The sequence below is a fragment of the Pseudorca crassidens genome, chromosome 20 (genome assembly GCF_039906515.1).
Source record: "Pseudorca crassidens isolate mPseCra1 chromosome 20, mPseCra1.hap1, whole genome shotgun sequence".
Lineage (NCBI taxonomy): Eukaryota > Metazoa > Chordata > Mammalia > Artiodactyla > Delphinidae > Pseudorca > Pseudorca crassidens.
The window spans coordinates 6985466-7009111 of NC_090315.1; the positions used below are offsets into that span (position 1 = coordinate 6985466).

The 23646-nt window shown below is 41.2% G+C and overlaps 1 protein-coding gene and 1 non-coding gene across 4 annotated transcripts; one reads left to right on the forward strand and one right to left on the reverse strand.

The window, feature by feature from the left end:
* Window positions 1–1092: 1092 nt before the first annotated feature.
* Window positions 1093–1243, forward strand: LOC137215772 (small nucleolar RNA SNORA40). Its single transcript, XR_010939407.1, has one exon. It is a non-coding gene; the product is annotated as a small nucleolar RNA SNORA40 (small nucleolar RNA).
* Window positions 1244–1704: 461 nt separating this feature from the next.
* On the reverse strand, window positions 1705–21688 carry ZNF615 (zinc finger protein 615). 3 transcript variants are annotated; one of them, XM_067719027.1, is made up of 6 exons: window positions 21296–21685; window positions 16390–16571; window positions 15834–16036; window positions 12959–13085; window positions 12583–12678; window positions 1705–2338 (listed from the first exon to the last, which is right to left on the reverse strand). In XM_067719027.1, exons 3-6 carry the CDS (start codon window positions 15846–15848, stop codon window positions 2274–2276), a joined length of 303 nt encoding a protein of 100 aa, XP_067575128.1. In that variant the 5' UTR covers window positions 15849–16036; window positions 16390–16571; window positions 21296–21685; the 3' UTR covers window positions 1705–2273. The 3 variants fall into 3 exon arrangements, with proteins under 3 accessions (XP_067575128.1, XP_067575127.1, XP_067575126.1); XM_067719026.1 differs by lacking the exon at window positions 1705–2338 and adding an exon at window positions 2778–3871 and having other exon boundaries at window positions 21296–21688; XM_067719025.1 differs by lacking the exon at window positions 1705–2338 and adding an exon at window positions 4534–8619 and having other exon boundaries at window positions 21296–21677.
* Window positions 21689–23646: the final 1958 nt, after the last annotated feature.

Consider the following 23646-nt stretch of genomic DNA (forward strand, 5'->3'; position numbering starts at 1 on the left):
ACTATCTAGGATTAAAAGTAAATGGAGATGTCTGGGACTTATAAGAAAAACAGTACAACAAATCTTGGAGTGAGAATTTCAATAATGAGAGGATCATAATAAAAAGTGAACATAGTTGAATATGTTATGTTTTTCAAGCATACCCCACTTTAATGCATACCTTTTATATGTGACTCAATTTACCATTCTACTAGTTCACCCATGATATTATTACAGCCACTTAATATTAATTATATAGAGATATACAAAACATTTTATAACATGGAAATGTTTATGAGAATGTAAGTGATAAAATTAGATTACGTCTTTTTTTTTTTACAGCCTTGCCGAGATATAACTGACATAGATTATACCTATTTTAAATAAATTTTTATTTGGGGGAAATTTTAGATTTACACGAAAGTGACAAAGTACTACAAAGAGTGCACATATACCTTCATTTGACTTCCTCTCATGCGAATATTTTATGTAACCATGGTACATTTGTCAAACTTAGAAATTAACATTGGTATGACACTCAACTAAATTACAGATTCTATTTGGATTTCACAAATTTTTCCACTACTGTCCTTTTTCTGTCTTAGGATTCAACCCAGGGAAGAATGCTGCCTTTAGACATCATGTTTCCTTGAATTGCTCTGTTCCATGACCATTCCTCAGTCTTTTTTTCATGTCCTCAATTATTTTGAGGAGTACTGATCAGGTATGTTGTATATTGACCTTCTTTTAGGTTGGTCTGTTTTCCTCATTAAACAGGGATTTATGCATTTTGGAAAAGACACCACGTATTTATGGGTATAGAATATCAAAATGACAACACTGATCTACTGGCAAAGGTATTATTTGCCAGGTTTCTCCACTGAAAATAGCAAAACAACTTCTGACCAAAAAGAACCATCATACAGGGCTCACACCAAGAGATTTCAAGACTTATAAACCTTTAGTAGTATTGGTGAAAGGACACATAGATCAATGGAACAGAGCAAAGATCCCAGAAAAAGACCCACATGAGCCAAGTATACTCAAGCGTTTGACAGATATACAAAGGTTATTCAATGGAGAAATATAGACTTTTTCAGCAGATGCTGCTGGAACACTTGGAAGTCCACAGGCAAAAAACAAACAAAAACAAAGAGAAAAAAAATCTCAAAAGACTCTCCTTATAGACAGGTGCAAAAATCCTCTTTTGCAACCCAGAACTCATTGTTTAGTATGAGTTTTGGTACAGGGAAGAAGGGACATGATACCTAAAACAGATTCAAGTGATGGGGGTGTATTGATAAACATAAAGATTGCTTCCAGGACTATAGAGCTGATAATTTCCCTTATATATTAAGTTTTAAAATTATCAGCTATATCGAGTTCATACTCTAATGTTGACATGAAACAAAGATGGCTTCTTTTTTTAGGCTTTTATCTTGAGAACACAGTGTCAGCATTTTAAAAAGGTATTGGCATATCCCAATGATCTGTACTGTTCTAGGGTGTGATAGCTTAGGAGTGAATATGATTTGAACTTAATACATTTTTAGAGGGTGTCAAACTCTGAAGCGGGCAGATCTATCTCCTGACCCTAAACATTGTCCTAAAGTAAACTGCTTGAGGAAATTGGATCCCAAAGATTACAGGTGGAGAATTTTGAAGTGTGTCTGTATTCTACTGGAGATCAAAGAAGCTCAACTAAAAGAATTGTGTGGCTTGAGCAAAACTTCTTTTTTGAAAGGGCTATCTCATCTTGAAGATTATGACTTTGGAGGAACTAAGGTGATTGGCAGTGGAAAGAATCAGAACATGTGAAATGCCTTAAAAACTTATTGACTTAAATAATTTTGCCTATGTTACACATAATAAAAAAAAAACCTTTACACTTTGTTCAGAAAAAAAAAAAAAAAAAGAATCTCAACACATTCATCCTATAAGTCCTATACTTGGTAAAGGACTTGTATCCAGAACATAGAAAGAATTCTGAAAAGTCAACAAGAAACTCCTATTTCAAAAATAGGCAAACCTTGAACAGACACTTGATCAAAGATAACAGATGGCAAACAAGCATATGAAAAGATGGTCTGCATCATTTGTTGTTAGGGAGATGCAAATTAAAACAGCAATGTGAATAATGCTAATGATTTTTAAAAAGCAGCAGTGTGATACAAATACCCAGGTATTAGACTTGCTGAAATCCAAAAACTGAAAATATGAAATGCTGGTGATAAGATGGAGTAACAGGAATTTCGATTATTTGCCAGAGACAATGCAGAAGAAATACAGCCATGTTAGACGATAGGCAGATTCTTGAATGTATGTTCGTACAGATGATCCCAAGTTTTAGAAAGGTAGCCTGAAAAAAAGTTTTTTTAATGAGATGGCTCTCACTGAGGAGTAGAAATCAGGAAAATTGTTGTTCTTACTTGTGTCAAAGAAATCTGAAAGGAAATATCCAAGACTAAACTTTGCAGTAATATGAACAGAAATCCTGTCTTTATTCCTATACACACCACTTGACCACAGTGAATTATTCTGATTTTTGTGCAGGCAATGATAAGAGTGTATGTAGGAGACAATTTTTTTTTTTTTTTTTTTTGCCGTATGCGGGCCTCTCACCGTTGTGGCCTCTCCCGCTGCAGAGCACAGGCTCCGGACGCGCAGGCTCAGCGGTCATGGCTCACGGGCCCAGCCGCTCCACGGCATGCGGGATCTTCCCGGACCGGTGCACGAACCCGTGTCCCCTGCATCGGCAGGCGGACTCTCAACAACTGCGCCGCCAGGGAAGCCTGAGAAAAATTTTTAATAAGAACTTTGAGAAAGGACTTGGACTGGACACCTGAAAAGAAATGTTTCCAGCATCCAAAGGTCAAGTCTCTAAACACCACTAGCCTGGGACTATGGGTCTCAAAACTTCCAGATTCCTGTGCTCTCAAACACAGACAAACTCTGCACTCCCTACACAACACTGACCTCAAATTCAATCTGAAATTTACCACAGACATTCTTGCCCATTGACACTCCTCCCCCAATTCCAGGCTTCTCCAGATCATGAGCTGGACGTTAAATTGCTAACCTAGGGGAGAGGCAGTGCTCATTGGTTTCACACCTTCCATCCAGTTTTCAATTACCGAGTCTTGCAGACCTAACATATGGACCCTAAACCCTGACCAACAAGACCTTCGATCATTAATCTCTACAGGTTAAGCCTCAATCAAAGGCCCCATCACTAACGCCCAGATTCCTCAGTGACTGAAGCCAAATAAAACCCCAAATGCCGTCACTGACACACATTCCCTCTTCACTGACCCCACAGGCCCCTCACTGGGGATCCTTGCCCAGAATCAGGCCCAGCAGATATTGAGTCTCTGAAGACTCCTCCAGTAGTTGCCAAAGGCTGAACCTGGTCCAAAACCATTTCTGATTTTGATGCGCTCTCCCCGCAATGCCTCCTTGGCTGTTGCTAGGGACACTGAGGGCTCCTGTTCAGTTCCAGAAGACTTGCACAGGTTCTATGAGGACACACAGCACTGTGACCTCCTAGAGGTTCTGGCGCTTCCAACAGGAGTGGCCATAAAAGCTGCTAAGACTGCTGGGTGAGAAGACATGGAAATGTCTTCTGGGCACCCCAGTGCCTTCCTCTCTTTGCAAGAGATAGTCTCAGTCACAGAGCTAATTTAAGTTTTCAGAGGCCAGCACAAATCCAAGGCCAACGTGGTGTGAGATGCATTCCAGTCATCACTTTGGGCAAAAGTGACAAGATGATGGTGACCTTGTGCAGTTAGGCAGGAACACCTTGGGTACTACCAGTTTGCCTGGAGTCTTATTACGGACAGAGCCCAAACTTGCTCTGCTTGCCGCAGGTCAGTCCAATAAATCGGAAGATGACCTGTTGAGGCAAGGAGTAACGACTTTAATCGGAAAGCCAGCCGACCGAGATGGCAGACTAGTGTCTCAGAAAAACCATCTTCCCTCAGTATGAATGTGGGCTCCGCTTACACAGAGGAAGGGAAGGAGAAGGGACTCACTGCGATACCAGTCAATGGCTGAGTGGGACGGCTACCAGTCATGCACTAACAGCTACGCACCTGCACCACCTCTATTACAGTCTGATATTCTGTGGCAGAGAAGATGCCCAGAGTTTCTAGTTGGATCTAAGGTTGAATTTACTTGAAGTCTGTATTGGGAAAAGCTACAGTCAGACTTCCTCCTGTCTTTCTCCTTTACTCTCACCCTGTTGCCACACACACACTTTCAACACTTCTGGTCACCAAATGTGTGGGTTTCCCACACACCAAGCAATTCCTGTCAGCTGGGTCCTACATTTTAACTCAATTCTAACACTATCTACTTGGAGATAGTGCCAGATCCCACCAGTTAAGAGCTCAGTCCCACAACTGCTCCCACCCCACCTCAGATACTAATCGCAAATAGCTGGTCCCCAAGTTACCTACAACTTGTCTGACTTGGCTCCAAATTGGAGGTTTGCGTGATCCCTTGTCGGGTTTGATTAATCTGCTAGAGTTTGATTAATCTCACAGAACTCAGGGAAACACTTATCTGTGTTTATTAGTTTATTAAAGGACACGATAAAGGACAGAAATGAACAACAAGCTGAGGAGAAACAGAGTGAGATCTGGGAGTGTTCTAAGCACAGGAGCTTCTGTCCCCATAGAGCTGGGGCTGTGTTAACACTCCCTGTACTTCAATGTGTTCACCCTTCTGGAAGCTCTCCATAGCCCCTACTATTGTTGGGATTTTATGGAAGCTTCCTCACGTTAGGCATGATCAATTAGTAACTCCATTTCTAGCCCCTCTCCCCTCTCTGGAGGAGGGGAGTGAGCTGAAAATTCCAAGTCTTTTTTGGTGACAAGCACCCATCCAGGAGCCATTCATGAGCCCACCCAGAGTCCCATCAATAGAACAAGAGATGCTCCACATGCTCTTATCATGCAACAATTTACAAGGGTTTCAGAAGCTCTGTGCCAGAAATCGGGGGCAGAGACCAATATGTCTATTTTCTACAATTTCACAAGCTCAAATAGTCAACCTCAAAATGATACATCCTAAACGATTCTATTTTTCTAATATTCTATAAATGATAAAATTATAGGATTAGTGTCGGAGAAAGGATGTGACAATGAGGATGTAGCATGAGGGAGTTTGTGTTGACAAAGCATTCTGAATTTTCACTGGGGTGTTGGTTACAGGAACCTACATATGTGATAAAATTTAAGGCGGTATTTAAAAACCACATTAAAACTGGTGCAATAGAAATAAACCCTGTAGTTAACAGCAATGTAACAATTTCACTTTCCTCTATTTGATAGTAAACTGTGTGGTTATATAAGGTTTTACCTTTGGGAATAGTGGACTGAAGGTGATTTAGGAAATCTCTGGAATATTTCAGTTTTTGTGATTCTAAACTTACTTCAAAATTAAAAGTTATAAAAACATCACATTTATATTAATTTTATAACCCCCTGCTGTTACTTATAAACTTGGTTAAACACACCAAATATGTTGACTTATACTTAGGAAATGAATATATTGCTTCATTTTGAAGTACTTCAAATATTCTGAAATAACTTAAACTTGGAACCAAAGAAATGCAAAAACTAATTAAATAATTGAACACTCCTGCACTGTATATATTAAAATTTAATCCATGATGAGAGTAACTGCCACTATGTAAAATTTATAAGATCAATGACAAGGCATCTAGAAATATGGCTGAAGGTATCCTTTCCCCAGTTGTTTGTGAGGTGTATTACCCCTTAAGTTTAGACCTGTAACACAATGTTCTCATTCATCATTTCTCCAAGGCTTCTTTCCTTCATTAAGTTGTCTGATATTTTGTTAAAGGCCACCATACTAAATGAGTTATTGCACAGATTTCCTGGCAAATGATGAGGCAATATTTATTACTGCAAACCCTACCATATTCATCACCATAGGAAAGTATTTCTCTAGTGTTAACTGACATCTCTTGATGTGTTACTTCTGGGCAAAGGTTTTCCCACAATTATAGTTCTACCAGTTAGAAATATTCATTCACTCATGATCTATGATGACTACATATGATAGAGTCTATTACCAATGAAGTCTTTCCTAGTCTTTCACATTTTAGGCTTTATCTCAATATACACTTTTTAAAAAAATTTTATTTATTTTTGGCTGCGTTGGATCTTCGTTGCTGTGCGTGGGCTTTCTCTAGTTGCAGAGAGCGGGGGCTGCTCTTCATTGCAGTGCACGGGCTTCTCATTGTGGTGGCTTCTCTTGCTGTGGAGCATGGGCTCTAGGCATGCAGGCTCAGTAGTTGTGGCTCACAGGCTCTAGAATGCAGGTGCAGTAGTTGTGGTGCACGGGCTTAGTTGCTCCACAGCATTTGGGATCCTCCCAGACCAAGGCTTGAACCCATGTTCCCTGCATTGGCAGGTGGACTCTTAACCACTGTGCCACCAGGGAAGCCCTTAGTATACACTTTTTAGACAATAAAATGTCCTAAAACATTTTCACCATGGCTGATTGTGTCTGAGTTTTCTTGTAAATTTTTTCATCAACATAAAATATGAGGTAATTGATCACTAAAGATAACACCACATTCTTTGCATTGTGATTCTTCTCTGCGTACTATCATCTTGAGTACAACTGGCAACAGGCTTCCCCAGAGTGACTACCTGTGAATTCTCTTATGTTTAACAAGGATTGACAAGTGGGCAAAAGCTTTCCCACACTCGCTGCATCCATAGGGCCTCTCTCCTGTATGTTTTCTTTGATGAACATTGAGCCCTGACTTTGTGGTGAAGGTTTTCCCACATTCACTGCATTCATGTGGCTTCTCTCCTGTGTGAATTCTCTGATGGGTAATGAGATCATTTTTGCGCAAAGAGAATTTTCCACATTCAGTACATGCAAAGGAAGTTTTTCCTGAGTGAACTCTCTGATGTTGTATGAGGCATGTCTTCTTCCTAAAGGCTTTACCACACTCGTTGCATTTGTACGGTTTCTCTGCAGTGTGAGTTTGCTGATGTGTACTCAGAGTACTCTTCATGGTGAAGCCCTTGCCACATTCATTGCATATATATGGTTTCTCTCCAGTATGAGTTCGCAGATGTGCGATGAGCATGCTTTTCCCAGTTAAGCCTTTGCCACATTCACTGCATACATAAGGTTTCTCTCCTGTGTGAGTGCGCTGGTGTACGTTAAGATGACTCTTCTCTGTGAAGCCTTTACCACATTCACTGCATGCATATGGTTTCTCTCCTGTATGAATTCGCTGATGTCCTATCAGCCGGATCTTGGCTGGAAAGCCTTTTCCACATTCACTGCACACGTAGGGTTTCTCCCCTGTGTGAGTTCGCTGGTGTACAATCAGGCGGCTCTTCACAGTGAAGCCTTTCCCACAGTCACTGCATACATAGGGTTTCTCTGCAGTATGAGTTCGCTGATGTACAATAAGATCACTCTTCATGGTGAAGCCTTTTCCACACACACTACATACATAGGGTTTCTCCCCTGTATGAGTCCGCTGATGTCTGATGAGAGGGCTCTTCAAGGTAAAGCCTTTTCCACACTCATTGCATGTATAGGGTTTCTCTCCAGTATGAGTTCGCTGATGTACAATGAGGCAGTGCTTCATTGAAAAGCCTTTCCCACATTCACTGCACATATACAGTTTCTCTTCTCTGTGAGTTTGCTGATGAGTGATAAGACTGTTCTTCAAGGTGAAACTTTTCCCACATACATTGCATATAAAGGGTTTCTCACCTGTATGAGTTCGATGGTGTGCAATAAGCCGCCTCTTCTCGATGAATCCTTTTCCACATTCACTGCATATGTAAGGTTTCTCTCCTGTATGAGTTTTCTGATGTGTAGTGAGACTGAACTTTGTAGAGAAGGCTTTTCCACACAGACTGCATCCATGGGGCTTCTCTCCCGTATGAGTTCGCTGATGATAAATGAGCCGACACTTTTTGGTGAATGCTTTCCCACATTCACTACATGTGTAAGGTTTCTCTCCCATATGACTTTTCTGATGTATGTTGAACTGCAATTTCTCGAAGAAGATTTTATCACATTCAGTGCACTCATAATATTTCAGTCCTGTATGAGTTCTCTGATGTTCAGTGAGCCTGGATTTTCTGGAGAAGGCTTTCCCACACAGACTGCATCCATGAGGCTTTTCTCTAGTATGAACTCTCTGATGATCAAAGAGCTGAGACATCTTGAAGAAGGCTTTCCCACACTCACTGCATACATGGGCTTTCTCTATGTTGTGAGTTCTCTGTTGCTTAGTAGACAGGGAGTTATTGCTGATGGGTTTTGCACTTACAGGAAATTTAATTTCAGTAAAAGATAGCTCGTGGTTAGCATGGAGAAGGGATTTCCCATCTCCATTAAAATCAGCAGAGTTCTCTAAGTTACAGGTTCTCTTCTGGTTTTCAAAACTTAAATTTAAATTTAAAGGTTTTTCAGATAAGTCAAACATATCACAATTTTGCTTTAACAGGAAATGACTTTCGCTCTGATTAACAATATTTGCAAATGTATTATGTTCGCAGCATTGTTCCACAATATTTTGAATGCTGTGATTCGGCAAGTGATGCTGCAGAGGGTCATCAACTTTCCTGATTTCTAGGAAAGAAGAGAACAAGGAATCATTCCGCAATCTCTCATAATCTTAATTTGGAAGAAAACTGTTTCAAAAAATGCTTTCATGTGAAGTAACTATTTAGTGACAATTCTATGTGTGATATAATAAGAAATATATTTGGTCTTCCTCCACACAGCTCCTAAAGCCTTATAATTTCCTAAGTGACAGGAGTATCTTTCAATACTGAGTTTATGCTAATGAGATGACTTAGCATAGAGTTCCTACATAACCTCAGGATGGGACTGATCACCAAAAAGACTAAGTGATTAGAAGGTTGGAACTTTCAGCTCCACCCTGCAGCCTCTGGGAAAGGAGAGAGGGCCTAGAGATTAAAACTCTATAAAAACTCTTAACAAGATTTGCTCAACCTTTGGATGGGTGAACACATCCATGTGCGAGGAGGGTGGTGCTCCCCAGTTCCATGGGGACAGAAGCTTCTGCTTCTGTCAGGAATCCTTCAGACCTTGCCTTCTTGTACCTCTTCCTCTGGTTATTCATCTGTATCCTTTATAGTAAACTGGTAAACATAAGTAAATGTTTCTTTGAGTTCTGTGAGCCACCCTGGCAAATTAATTGAACCAAAGAAGAGGGTCATGAGAACCTTCAATTTATAGCCAGTTGGTCAGAAGCACAGGTAACAATCTGGAGTTGCAACTGACATCTGACATGGGGACAATCTTGTGGGACTGAACCCTTAACTTGTAGGGTCTGACACTATTTCCACATAGATAGTATCAGAAATGAGTTAAATTTGTAGGACACCCAGGTTTAATTCTGGGCATAGACAACTGAAGCAAAGGAATAAAGAAGGCAATTGCAGTCTGTGAATCACAGTTAAAGGAGCAATGAATATGTAGGAGGTGGAGGAAATCAGGATATTTTCAAAGAAAAGACAAGGTTCACTGATGGACTTAATGGGAGAAGCACGGAAGAGGTTAAGACTCAAGGATTATTCCAAGAATTATGTGGTTTCAGCCACTGGGTAGGTGGAATGCCTCTTAATAATGTGAAGAATATTACTGAAGGCCAGAATGAGAAGAAAATCTAGCACACATTGTGAAACAAAGCTTAAGGAGGTTATTATTTGTCTGCATACAAAACATGAAGAAGCGGGTTGAATATATAAATGTTTCAAAAGGTCTTATGTGAAAATAGCAATGTGGATATCATCAACATTGACGGATTATTGAAGAAGAACAGATATATGTATGTGTATATATATATATATATATATATAACTGATTCACTTTGCTGTACACCTGAAACTAACACAACATTGTAAATTGACTGTACTCCAATATAAAATAAAAAAAATTTTTTTTAAAACCAGAGTATTCAAAGACAGTACTGGATAAGACTATGTTTGGAAACATGTATCATAAAAGCTCAAGGCAAAGGGCCAAGGCTTTAGCCATTTCAACATTTAGAGTTTGAAAATTCAATCAAGCCCATTGAAGAGAACCAAACATTGACAATTGTGATCAGGTGCAAACGTGCAGACCCAGGTGTATAGAACAAATACAATGCCAAATAAGAATGTGTCTCCTTAGCATCTGATTTCAAGGTAAATGTGACAAACTATTGAGGTTTATCATATTCCAACAACTTTCCCTCTTCTTCATTCTGCAGACCACCATTTACCTAACTCTAGCAAAGCACTAATGCTAACATCAAATACAGATAAAATCTTCTGTAACCAACACTCCCAACTAATACTCTACTTGGAACATACTCTCCTATGTTCCTACACGAAAAGGGAATGATGATATGCAGTTACTCCATCCCTGAACATTGCAAAGAAAGGACTGGCCCTAGAGGATACCTCTGAGTCCTTGGAATATCCCACCTGATGAGAATGTCTTTTTAGGTATGAGATTTTAGGACATATCATAGAGTTTATGCTAACAATGTGATTTGTGGTAGATGTCCGTTTTTGTATGCCTGGGACTTTGGACAACACTGTAACATTCTGATTCTGGGGTCTAGAGGCACTAGGCTTGGGTGAGCTTCCCTGGTTGGCAGCACTTCACACATGTTGTCAAACATTCAAACATCATTGCTGGGAAAATTCAGCACTGTTCACATGACTCCACTGGTAGAGGACAACCGGGAACCTTGTGTGCAGCCTCTCCTGGAGTCTTTCCCATGCATAATTTGATCTTTGATGACTTTGATCTGTATCATTTTATTGTCACACATTGTAACCAAGAGTATAAAAGTACATTCCCCTCCCCAATAATATCTACCATCTATAAAGTAGGCAAAGTGATCCACTTTAAAAATTGTATAATGCCACTCTTCTACTCAAAATCCTGTTTTCTCAAATTATTCAGAAAAGAATCAAGGTCTTGAATGCCCTTGATAGGCAGTTTGTTACCTACGTACCAAAACCCGCAGCTACTACCCTGTTACCCTTAACTCTAGTCATTTTCCCTCTTGTTCACTCCCTTCTACCCATGTAAGTTTCCCCAAAGTTCCTCAAACACATTCCAGATTCAGGTCTTTCAACTTCCCACTGTCTCACATTTGGAAAACTCCTCACCCAGGAAGATTACTCATATCCCTCATCTATGTGCTCAAAGGCACCTTATGAGAGAGCCACTCCCATTCCAAAAGGGCAGTTCCAAGCCCCAACACCCACTCTCCCATTAGCTGCTTTAATTTTCCTTACAGCAATTTTTACACTAAGACATGTTTTTCTTTTAAATGTGTAGAACTGAAAGAGAACCTCAATTTTTAAAAGGATGGAGAGAAGGTTTCTGTTCCCACACACAAACTAGGAAGTCACAGGCCAGCTGCCATGATGAAGAATAAAATACATAGAAAGAAATTGTACATTAGACAATATTAAGAGAGAAGTCAATTTGGGGCGTCTCTTTCAGAGAACAGAAAGAGCTTAACTCATGGGAATGGAAGAAACTTTTAAGACTTATGAGAACTGAGAAGAAAATGGAAATGAAAGTATGGAAAACCTGGAAGGGGGTGGGGACCAAAGAACCACAGAAATGTACAGCAGAAACCAGGTTATCATGGGGACACAGCATCCAAGGTGGGGCTGCATGTTTTGGTGGGAAATTGTTATTTCCTCATACGGCAGGAAGAAGGTACAGTGGTAAGAAGAGTATGATGAATTCAAAGTTCTCTTTCCAGAGAGGCCTGGAAAGTGGGATTTCACAGCAAGAGAAGCGGTAACACAGACAGAGATCTTGTGATGGTAAACGAAGGAGAGGAAGATTTGAAAATCCAAGCAAGAAGAAAACTACACAAACAAACAAAAATAAGATGCATATGAAATAAGCGGGGATCAGGGACTTCCCCGGTGGTCCAGTGGTAAAGAATCCACCTTATATTGCAGGGGAAGAGGGTTCGATCCCTGGTCAGGGAACTAAGATCTCATGTTCCATGGGGCAACTAAGCCCGAGTGCCACAGCTATTGAGCTTGCACACCTCAGCTAGAGCCCGCGTGCCGCAAACTACAGAGCCCGCTCACTCTGGAGCCCGCACACCACAATTACAGAGTGCACATGCCCTGTAGCCTGCGCGCCACAAATAGAGAAGAGAAAACCCACACGCCACAACTAGAGAGAAGGCTGCGCACCACAACGAAGAGCCCGTGCACCACAACGAAGATCCTGCATGCCGCAACTAAGACCCGACACAGCCAAAAATTTAAAACTGAAAATAAATAAATAAATAATAAAGACACAATTAAAAAAAAACAACACTCATGGTTTAGAAATAAGCAGGGATCAGATCTCAGAAGAAAACAAAGGGATATATTTTCCTCTTAACTTCCACAAAGAAAAAGAGTTCTTACACCGGAAGAGAGGTACGTGGTAGGGCTGCTTATGTTTCCTCAGACACTATCACAGCTCTGACGCCTTCTCTCCTGACCAGAGTACGACTTCCGTGTCTGCCCACCTTGCTGGGTCTCACCCACTCACCTGGACAGATTCGACCGTGGCTGTCATCTTCTACTGGCCACAGTTGTTCTCCTCGTTCCAACCTGGAGAGAGCATCTGGTTTGCTGGCTCGATACCCTGTTCATGAAAAATGATAGAAGACTTAGACATACTGAACTGGGCTGGGATATGGCAGGAAGGGATAATGGTACATGGAGGGAATAAAAAGGTTTCACATCTGTAACCTCAAGGCTTTTCTCTCAGGAGAGGGGCTATTATACCCTCTAGTCTGGGGCAAGAGAAGGATCTGAGACTCGACCATTGCAGAGGAATGCAGTTAGTCTGAAGAGTTAAGAGGTTGAGAATGGAACGGCCACTGACAGGCACCCTCTGAGGGACCCAGGGGAGCCATCCTCACCTATGGACAGCAGGTTGCTATAGTTCTCCAGCATCACATCCCGGTACAGGTCCTTCTGATCAGGGTCCAGGAGCTGCCACTCCTCCCATGTGAACTTCATAGCCACGTCGTCATACGTCAGGGATTCCTGTCATAACACAGTCACGTTTGGCCAAGTGATGTTCTTTGGGTGACATGGAAAAATGTAAAGGAAATTATTCTGTTCACTTTTGCCATATAGGAAATTGGTGGGGTTTTTACTTCTTATGCTGTGATAAAATAAGAATCCTAGTAAAATACTATGTTATGGTACAGTCTTCCAGATGGAATAGATGCGTGAGGCAGGGTTAAAAATGCCAAGCTTCTCATCATGGCTTGATCTTTCCTGTTACCAGCCCTCATCCAGGAGCTCACTCAGAGTCACCTCGGTAGAACAAAGTCACTCCTGTCACCAAGGAAATGACAAGAGTTTCAGGAGCCCTGTGTCAGGAACAGAGGTCAAAGACCAATATTAGAACAGATGTTCCTAGTGTTCTTTTCACTTAGGGAATCACAAGGGTTTTAGGAGCTCTGTGCCAGGAACAGGGGGCAGAGACCAATACATATTTTCTGATCTCTCACAAGCATTCACTAATATCAAACTATATGCTACTTACAAGTAGATGAAGACAATACATACTAATTTCAGTGGTCAACATACTAAACAAAATAAGAGAAACTGTACAGGAAACTCCCTGGCGGTCCAGTGGTTGGGACTCGGCGCTTTCACTGTGGTGGCCCGCGTTCAATGCCTGGTTGGGGAACTAAGATCCCACAGGCCAAGTGGCCAAAAATAACTAACTAAACAAATAAATAAAAGTAAAGAAAGAAAAGAAAAAAGAACTGTACAAAACATGTATAAAGCATAAAAGATTATTAGATGATCAGGAACTTTATTAAATATCCTCTAATAAACCATAATGAAAAAGAATATGAATACATATAACTGAATTACTTTGCTATACACCAGAAACTAACAGAACATTGTAAATCAACTATACTTCAATAAAACATTTAAAAAACAAAAAAAGAATAAAAAGTCCAAAAAAAAGATTATTAGATGATCAAATTTATAAGAAGACTATTCTTTAAAGAATATATATATATATAGACAGAGACAATGCACATATATGTGTGTATATCATTAGGCGGGGTTAATACCATATTAGATGAAATGAGGAAACAGCTGTAGGAAACACGTTTTTACATTTATAAGAAGAAAGGACAGGGACTTCCCCAATAGCACAGTGGTTAAGAATATGCCTGCCAATGCAGGGGACGCACGTTCGATCCCTGATCCGGGAAGATCTCACATGCTGTGGAGCAACTAAGCCCATGTGCTACAACTACTGAGCCTGTGCTCTACAGCCCGCAAGCCACAACTACTGAAGCCCTAGAGCCCCTGCCCCACAACAAAAGAAGCCACCGCAGTGAGAAGCAGGTGCACCGCAATAAAGAGTAGCCCCCACTCGCTGCAACTAGAGAAAGCCTGTGCATGGCAACGAAGACCCAACACAGCCAAAAATAAATAAACAAAAATAAATAAATTTATTCAAAAAGAAAAGAAGTTAGGACAGTCAAGGACTGCAGTTAAGGACCCAGCACATCACCTCTATGGAGAACCGTCAAAGTCCTATGTGAACTTGAGACCCATGTGCCATGAAACATTAACATCCCTCAAGGAACTGGTCTGCTTTTCCCTCACAGTTGATCCCTATGATATGTGATATAATAAGAAACATGTATTTGGTCTTCAGCCCCAGTTTCTAACACAATTTCTCCTAAACCCTTGGAGTTTTTTAAGTAATAGAAGTACGGGGCATTCTGTGTTATTTATAACAAGTCCCTTTCAAACATACCTGAGTTTATGCTAGCAAAGTGAGTCTTGGTGGACCTCTAGAGAGTTTCAGGATGGGGGTTGGTTGCCCAGGGAACAAACCTTGTGATTAGAGGGTTGGAACTTTCAGCCCCACTTCTAGCCCTCCAGGGAGGGGGGAGGGACTGGAAACTGAGCCAATCAACAATGGCCACTGATTTAATCTACCACACCTACCCAATCAGACCTCCATAAAAATCCCCCTAAACTACAGGGCTCAGAGCATTTCCGGGATGGTGAACACATCTAGGTGCTGGGGGTGTGACACTCCTATAGAGGGCATGGAAGGTGCTTGTCCCTTCCCTCACATCTTGCCTAAGTATCTTTCCATTTGGCTCTTCCCAAGCTGTATCCTTCATAATGAACCAGTATAGGTAAGCAAAGTCTTTTCCTGAGTTATGTGAACCGTTGCAGTAAATTATGGAACCTGAGGAAGGGATTTTAGGAACCCCCGATGTGCAGCCAAGTCAGAAGTATAGGTACTGTGGGAAGCCAATACTTGGCATCCAAAGTGAGGGCAGTCCTGTGGGATTGAGCCCTTAAACCTGTGGAGACTGACAGTAAGTGCAGTAGTTAATGTCGTAATTGAATTAAATTGTAGACGCTCAGCTGGTATCTAGAGGTTTGGAGAAGGGATTGTTGGTCTGGAAAGACCCACACATTTGGTGCCAGAAGTGCTGGGAGTAGAAGCAGTTTGTCGTACTGCCTATCATGTAACTTATGACTCTTTTGTGATGGCTGTCAGAGACATTAGACACAAATTGACAGCTAATATAACTCACAGGATTTTGCACATCACATGTTATATCCCAATGCGAGTCACAGCATATGAATCCTATGAATAATACGTTCCTGATCTAACTTTACCAAGATTTCTCCAGATCCTGCTAGGATCCATTTAAACTTTTCTACTTAACTGCACGGACTTTTACAGGCAAAGCCACTGGGGAATAAAGAAAGAATAAAGAAACCAAAAGTCACCTGGGCCTGGATCATTTTCTTCTGACTTTGGGAAATGGCAGCAAACTGGGATGCTGTCTTTAGCTCTTCTGGATCAGCTGTAAATTTCTGTTCAAAAATCTCAGTCTCCAATCAAGGATGTCTCCAGAACTGACAGTACTTAAGTCTCAGAGTCTTTTCCTCCTTCTTTCCTTTGATCCCTCTTGTTCCTGGGGAGCCAGCAACTGTGGGCTGAAGAGCAACTTACTCTGAGTGGTACATTCTCTTTCGGCCTAGATGCTGTCAGTGTTGCTGGCCACTCATCTTAAATTAAGGCCCCCAAAGATCGATTGGTCCTTTTAATACGAAGCTTTTACATCTGGGCCAATAAAACACAACATTCCGAATATTTAGGAAGTACATCTTTCTCTTGTAAAGTGGAAGCAGTAAGACTGTGAAAGGGGATGTGGGAAGGAGAACCAGCACAGCACAGTGCCCCACTGGCAGGGAAATCCACAGGTAGATCAACTTTAGGAAAGAGGACACACAGACAGGATATACACATTTTTCTTCTTTTAAACCACGTGCGTCCACGTACCTCTTCAGAAGTCTTTTTACATCCCAGGGTTCACACACTCAAATTTGAAGAACATCATGTTAAGCAAACAAGAAGCACCGTCACGTAATTTCTCATTACCATCCACTTCTTGATCCTCGATAAGAGTATTATAAGCATAAACCTATAAAGGATACTCAGCGAAAAATCCTTTAGGAATAAAACTGAAATAAAAACATTTTCAGGGGTCGGGGGGGGAGAAGGATAAATTAGGAGTTTGGGATTATCATATACACACAACTATATATAAAACAGATAACCAACAAGGACGTACTGTATACCACAGGGAACTATATTCAATATTTTGTAATAAACTGTAGGAGAAAAGAATCTGAAAAAAAAATAGATATATATGTACGTACAACTGAATCACTTTGCTGTACACCTGAAACTAACACAACATTGTAAATCAACTGTACTTCAATTAAAAAAAAACATTTTCAGGCAAAACCAGGGAGAATTCTTCATCAGAAGACCTGTAATACAGCAAATGCACATGTTCTTCAAGCAAAAGGAAAGGGTCCTCCAATGTTAGCAGAGGACCAAGGAATGAAAAGGAACTAAACTGGTAAATAAGCAGTTAAGTCTAAATTAGTACCAGCTGGGAAAATGATCATATCTCAGGAGGTTTTAAAAATATAGACAGTTAATCACCACTTCCCTGGTGGCACAGTGGTTAAGAATCCACCTGCCAATGCATGGGACACAGGTTCGAGCCCTGGTCCGGGAAGATCCCACATGCCGCGGAGCAACTAAGCCTGTGCACCACAACTACTGAGCCCGTGTGCCACAACTACTGGGCTCACGCGGCTAGAACCTGTGCTGCACAACAAGAGAAACCACCGCAGTGAGAAACCCACGCACCGCAGGAAGAGTAGCCCCCACTCGCCACAACTAGAGAAAGCCCGCGTGTAGCAATGAAGATCCAATGCAGGCAAAATTAATAAATAAATAAATAAATTTAATTTTAAAAAATAGAGTTAAAATTTACCATGATAGCATATAAATTATGAGGTGGGTAAATGAATGAGTGTTCTAAGATCTCTGTATAGATAGAGTATAAACGTACTAATTACAGTAATACTTTGACAAATAAAGGCTGTATATTATTTGTAATCTCTGGTGTCAGAATAAAACTAATAACTTTTAAAAACATACATAATTTCTATGTTAAAAGAGACAGAAAATGTAATGTACATGGCTTCTGTGGTAATTACTCAACTCTACCATTGTAGCTCAAAAGCAGTCATACTTTTGGACTTCCCTGGTGGTCCAGTGGTTATTAGTCCATGCTTCCACTGCAGGGGGCACGGGTTCCATCCCTGGATGGGCAAGTTCCACATGCCAAGCAATGTGACCAAAAAACAGCCATATTTAAAAAACAAAAAAATAGGTGTGCTAGGTTCCAATAAAACTTTATTAACAAAAACAGGCACTGGGCCAGAGTTAATCCATGGGCTCCAGGTGTCCAACCCTGAACTGGAGCAGAAAAGCCATATGATCATCTAAATCAAGAGTCAGTAACAGACTCTCCAGGGCCTGGACCACCCGTTTTTACAAATCAAGGTTTATGGGAACACAGCCAGACGCACCTGTTGACTATTGTCTTAGGCTGTTTTTACACTATAATAGCAGGGTTGAGAATCTGAGTTTGGATACATTGCCCACTGCAATGCAATTTGAAAAAATAATAATAAAAGGTGAGTTTTGAATATAAGGAGAGGCAAATTGTATTTGCCTAATATGTCTATACCTCTGTTTAGTCAGGAGGCTGGTTACAAAATTAAAATGGAAAAATTCTATACGATTCTAAAGCACACACAGGTCAAGTGTCTGTTTAAAAAGAACGTTTCCTGGGAATAATTTAACATTCAAGCGAAAATGATCAATGAAACTATCAACTGGTAACCTAAAAATCCATTTCTAAGAATCTCTGAAAGGGAAATATTGGCAAAGGTGTGATATTTGACAGGTCATTTTTTTTTTCTTCACTGTATTTTTCATAAGAGCATGTATATTTTAAAAATCAAAGAGGGGACTTCTCTGGTGGTCCAGTGGTAAAGATTCCGCCTTCCAATGCAGGGGATGCGGAATCAATCCCTGGTCAGGGAACTAAGATCCCACATGCCGCGGAGCAACTAAACCAGCGCGCCACAACTACTGAGCTCGTGCACCTCAACTAGAGTACGCGTGCCACAGACTGCAGAGCCCAGGCGCCCTGGAGCCTGCGCACCACAACTAGAGAAAAACCGCAGGCCACAACTAGAGAGAATCCTGCACGCTGCAACGAAGAGCCTGCGCCACAACTAAGACCTGATGCAGCCAAAAAAGAAGAAAAAAATATCAGAGAAATATCAGGATTCTACATACTTTAAATAAAATTGCTGTAGCATGGTCATTAATATAAGTTCATGGCTTTCGAAGTTTTATTTCCAAAAAATAGAGAGGGAAAACAAGGAGGAAAGCAGGGAGAGAGAAAATGAGTTATAAATACAAATTTTACAAAACACAAAGCCACAAATATGGGGAAATTAGCAGCTTTTTTACTCAGATATGCTATGCATCTGCCATCACAGTTCATTATTTAAGGTATTTTGAATCTTCAAAATAACTCTAAGGGAGAGATTTTAATTGCTTTTCTTTTCTTTTTTTCTAAGACGGAAACAGACAAGAGGTCACACAAACTGCACAATGAGTAGGAGGCAGAATTTGGATTGAAAAATCAGATTCATCTCGCTCCGAAATTAATTTTCACTCCACACCAGGCCAAAATTATTTGTAAATAAGATGTCTGTTCATTACATAAAGAAAGGAAACAAGTAAAAGTCTGTTAGTAGAACTTTAATTAATCATGTGATTGAATAAGTATTTAAAGTAATGGTAGAGGTCTGAAACTTACTTGGAAATATACCAAAACCACCAACAACAAAAGACATACATGAACAGAAGGATGGACAGAGGGTTAGGTAACTAACTGGTAGAGCAAGTCTAGTACTATTAATAATAAAACCTAAGTGGTAGGTACATGGGTGGTTAATATAAAATCCTTTCAATATTTCTGTATGTTTGAAAATTTTCACACTAAAATGTTGGGTGGAAAGAAAGATATTGTAGATTTAAGAATTTAGTAAGGTGACCAAACATAAATATTTAAAGTTATGGGCTTCCCTGGTGGCGCAGTGGTTGGGGGTCCGCCTGCCGATGCGGGGTACGCGGGTTCGTGCCCCGGTCTGGGAAGGTCCGGGAAGATCCCACATGCCGCGGAGCGGCTGGGCCCGTGAGCCATGGCTGCTGGGCCTGCGCGTCCGGAGCCTGTGCTCCGCGGCAGTGAGAGGCCGGCGTACCGCCAAAAAAAAAAAAAAAAAAAAGTTAGTTGCTGGGGGGCGTGGGGAGAGGTTAAATTAGGAGGATGGGATTAACACACACACACTACTGTATGTAATATAGATAAGCAACAAGGACCTACTGTATAGCACAGGGAGCTATACTCAGTATTTTGTAATAACCTAGAAGGGAAAAGAATCTGAAAAAGATATCTATATATACATATATAACTGAATCAATGTGCTGCACACGTGAAACACGATATTGTATATCAACTATACTTCAATTTTTTAAAAATCAGCCAAAAATAAATAAATAAATAAAGTCAACTGCTCTTTTATGTTGTAAAAAATTATAAGGAGACGGGAGTTAACAAATAATAATACGTTTACAATGGCAATAAAAATAAGTAGTCTAGGCTGGAGATGAAAGGCAAGGGAACAAATCCATAGGTAAATGCATAATCATAAAATGTTCCAAAAAATGACACCTAAGTATTTTAAATATTTCACCTCTATATAGATGTATGCAATCACTGAATATAAACCTACTTATAATACCACCAGTTCACGCATTTAAAATAATTTGTAAATCTATATTCCATGAAATAAAGTGAAAGAGAAAATCATAGTACCATTTACACAATTTATCTGAATTATGAATATTAAGGCCATAATATAAACGCCTAAAACTGAAATACACTAAAATTTTATAAGCATTTTCCTTTGGGAACAGAACTCACGGTGACAGAGATGTTATTTTACTGGTTTTAGACAGAATCTGAAAAGAAATATCCAAGAGGAATGTGCAGGAGTCTTGTAGGACAAAGGATAAAAGCTGCATCTTACATATCGTAAAACATACTGCTATTAGATATTCATCTGGTGGATCTCTGGATCATTCATCTCGCCAAAAACCTTCATTTCTGAGAGTTTAAGAGTAAGGGGTGATGTTGGGTGCCAAAGAGGATTTTAAAACTAGTGGTGAAGGACTCGGACCGACCTAAACGGCAGAAGGGTAACGTTAACGTCCATCACATCTGTTACAGAGGCCGAGGTTGGAGCTCAAAACACGCAACACGCAGCGGCCAAAGTACTCGGGCCTCCAAAGTATCAGCCCATACACGCATCTGTACCCCAAACGATTACTACCACCACCCGGGTTAATCTCAGAGACTCCCGTCCATTAACCCCGAAACAGATACTCCATCTTTTAGCCCCAAACAAAACCCGAACCATAAACAGCATTCACTGACAAACACCACTCTCCAGTTCGCAGTCACTGAGCCCTACAGAGAGTAAACGGCAAAGACCCCAACACGTGCCCTCGCGACTAAATCGCTGACCTCTAGGGATCTTTAACCACTAACCACAAGAGAATCTCCTGACTGAAGCCAGAAGTACCCCAACCACACATACACTGTTACCCACACTTTAGGACTCCCCTGGAAAAGAACACGCATCCACGCTGTCCTCCCGCTTGTATTCCACACGCATCACCCAACGCGGACGCTGACAGGCCCGCCCTCCCTCCCCGCTGTACACGAAGAGACCCAGCCACTAACTTGACTTCCTCCAGGGACGATCGCGACCCATCCACGGCTGAACTTCGCGGAACTTCGTCGCTTCCCTCATCACCGCGGTACGGTGGCCAACGAGAGTCTGAGACGTTTCTGCCGCAAAAAGACAACTGAATTTCCGACTTCTCTTCAGAGGTAACTTGGCCGCGCCCTCTAGCGTGGCCCAGTGGGCGCGGCCATGTTTGGGCATCGGGCGTCTGAAGAGCGAAGAGCCCCGTTTTAGCGCTCGTCCGCGGGGAAGACTGGGGAGACGGAAGGTCACCGAAACTGTCAATTTGGGGGCACCTGAACCCTTAATAAAAAAGGACATATGCGCATAAGCTCGAGCTTGCAGCAAACAAGAAAGGCATGGGGGTAAATCCCTTTCTGCGAGCTGGCAAGAAAATTTAAATGGCAGTGAGGTTGATCCACTTTGTACGGAAGTTAGGAAACGGCCCAGTGGGGGCAACCATCTTACAGGAAGTGGAGGAATCCGTACAGCACAACTCGCGTTTGGGAAAAGGTGAACCGTCCGGTAGAGGATATCTGGGCCAAGTTTCTAGAGAAATTGGCCTGAAGGGACTTTTGAAAGGCACAGGGCTTGGAGAAGCTCTGACGTTACAGGGATGGCGGCCATAGGTTAGGAAATAAAAACAGCTGGAACGTGCTAAAGCTGTTCGTATGTATGGGGGAAAGGCCACTGAAGGTGGGCCCAATGTGAAGGGCGGTACCTATGACAGAGGGGGGAAGCTTTCCCTTTGGGGTCCAAAGACAAAGGCAGGGCTCAGAAGACCAAGGGTCAAAAATTAGGGAAATATGACTTCAAGGAGAATAAAAGGTTGTGTAAAAAAAAGAGAGTAATCATGTTACACTACATGAGTCAGTTGCAAATAGCATTACAAAGTCATAGTAATGTAACACCGTAACTGTGGTTCCAAATAAACCCGTTGGAAGAATGGAGGAAAAGGAAAGGAAATGCCGTGTGTGTGTGTGTGTGTGTGTGTGTGTGTGTGTGTGTGTGTGATAGATATGAGTGTATTGAAACAGAAATGTCTAAACTACTCCAGACTCAAGGGATAATTTTACGTTCCCACCATCGATATATGAGATCCACTTTCTCTGATTCCTCACTAGGATTTGTTATAAAGAGGTTTTAAAAGGAATAAGAAAAAGATGACCAACCTAAAATTTTTTTTTACTTTTTTAATATTTTTTAATTTTTGGCTGCGTTGGGTCTTCGTTGCTGCGCGCAGGCTTTCTTCTACTTGTGGCGAGTGGGGGCTGCTCTTCATTGCGGTGCGCTGGCTTCTCATTGCAGTGGCTCCTCTTGTTGCGAATCACAGGCTCTAGGCGTGCGGACTTCAGTAGTTGCCGCGCGTGGGCTTGGTAGCTGTGGCTGGCGGGCTCTAGAGCACAGGCTCAGTAGCTGTGGCACATGGGCTTATCTGCTCTGCGGCATGTGGGATCTTCCAGGACCAGGGCTTGAACCCATGTTCCCTGCATTGGGAGGAGGATTCTTAACCACTGAGCCACTGGCCTGGGGAAGTCCAGGCCAACCTAAAAATTTTAATAGCTAAATAATATACTGGCCACTTATTTTTAAAAATCGCAATACTTAATTTTTATAATGCCAGTCTTACTAATATTCAAATTCATGAAGAGTGAATGATGAATAATATTCATTCTATTGGATTTCATCTCTCATCTGTACAGTAGATAAGAGGTGTCCACCACATACAGCTTTGAATGAATTGATGTTATTATCAATCTTGTCATAGTTCTAGTTCAAAAAATGCACACCAATAAATTTTAGGTGCTAGACGTTTGGTATGTTTTTAGGGGGGCAGGATTGAGTCTAGAGTATAAAAATTAATAAAATGTTTTTGGAGTACAATTTGCAATTACCCAATTTAAACTTTTGTCTTAGAGCCACCAATCAATTTTAAGAATTGAAATTCAGTAGAAATTATTTTTGTGAGAACAAACATGTACAAGGATATTCATGGCATCAATTTTGACAATTTTAAGGAAATAAATAATCTTGTGATTGTTACAAAAACTTATTATTGCATCTTGCATTCACACTTCTGGATAGTGCTCCTGCACAGTAACTGTGACCAATGTGTCCAATGGGATAATAGCAAGCTTGACACTGAGGATAGAAATAGACTTGCCCACTGAGGCATGTTCTGTTTGTCTCTTGGAGCTCTTCTGACACATTGTAATACAGCCCAGGTTAGCCTTGGGATGAGAGACTATGTGAAAAGTGGCCTCAACCATTCCAGGGGAGGCTCAGATACATCAAAAAAGCCACCTAGATCATGTAGCCCCCAGTCAGGACAGCACACCCAGACATT

Coding starts and splice junctions, on each gene's coding strand:
- ZNF615 (XM_067719025.1), bottom strand. Junction 12,679..12,958: donor TAGCAACCTGCTGTCCATAG/GTGAGGATGGCT, acceptor TTTCATGAACAG/GGTATCGAGCCAGCAAACCA. Junction 8,620..12,582: donor CCACGGTCGAATCTGTCCAG/GTGAGTGGGTGA, acceptor CTTCTTTCCTAG/AAATCAGGAAAGTTGATGAC.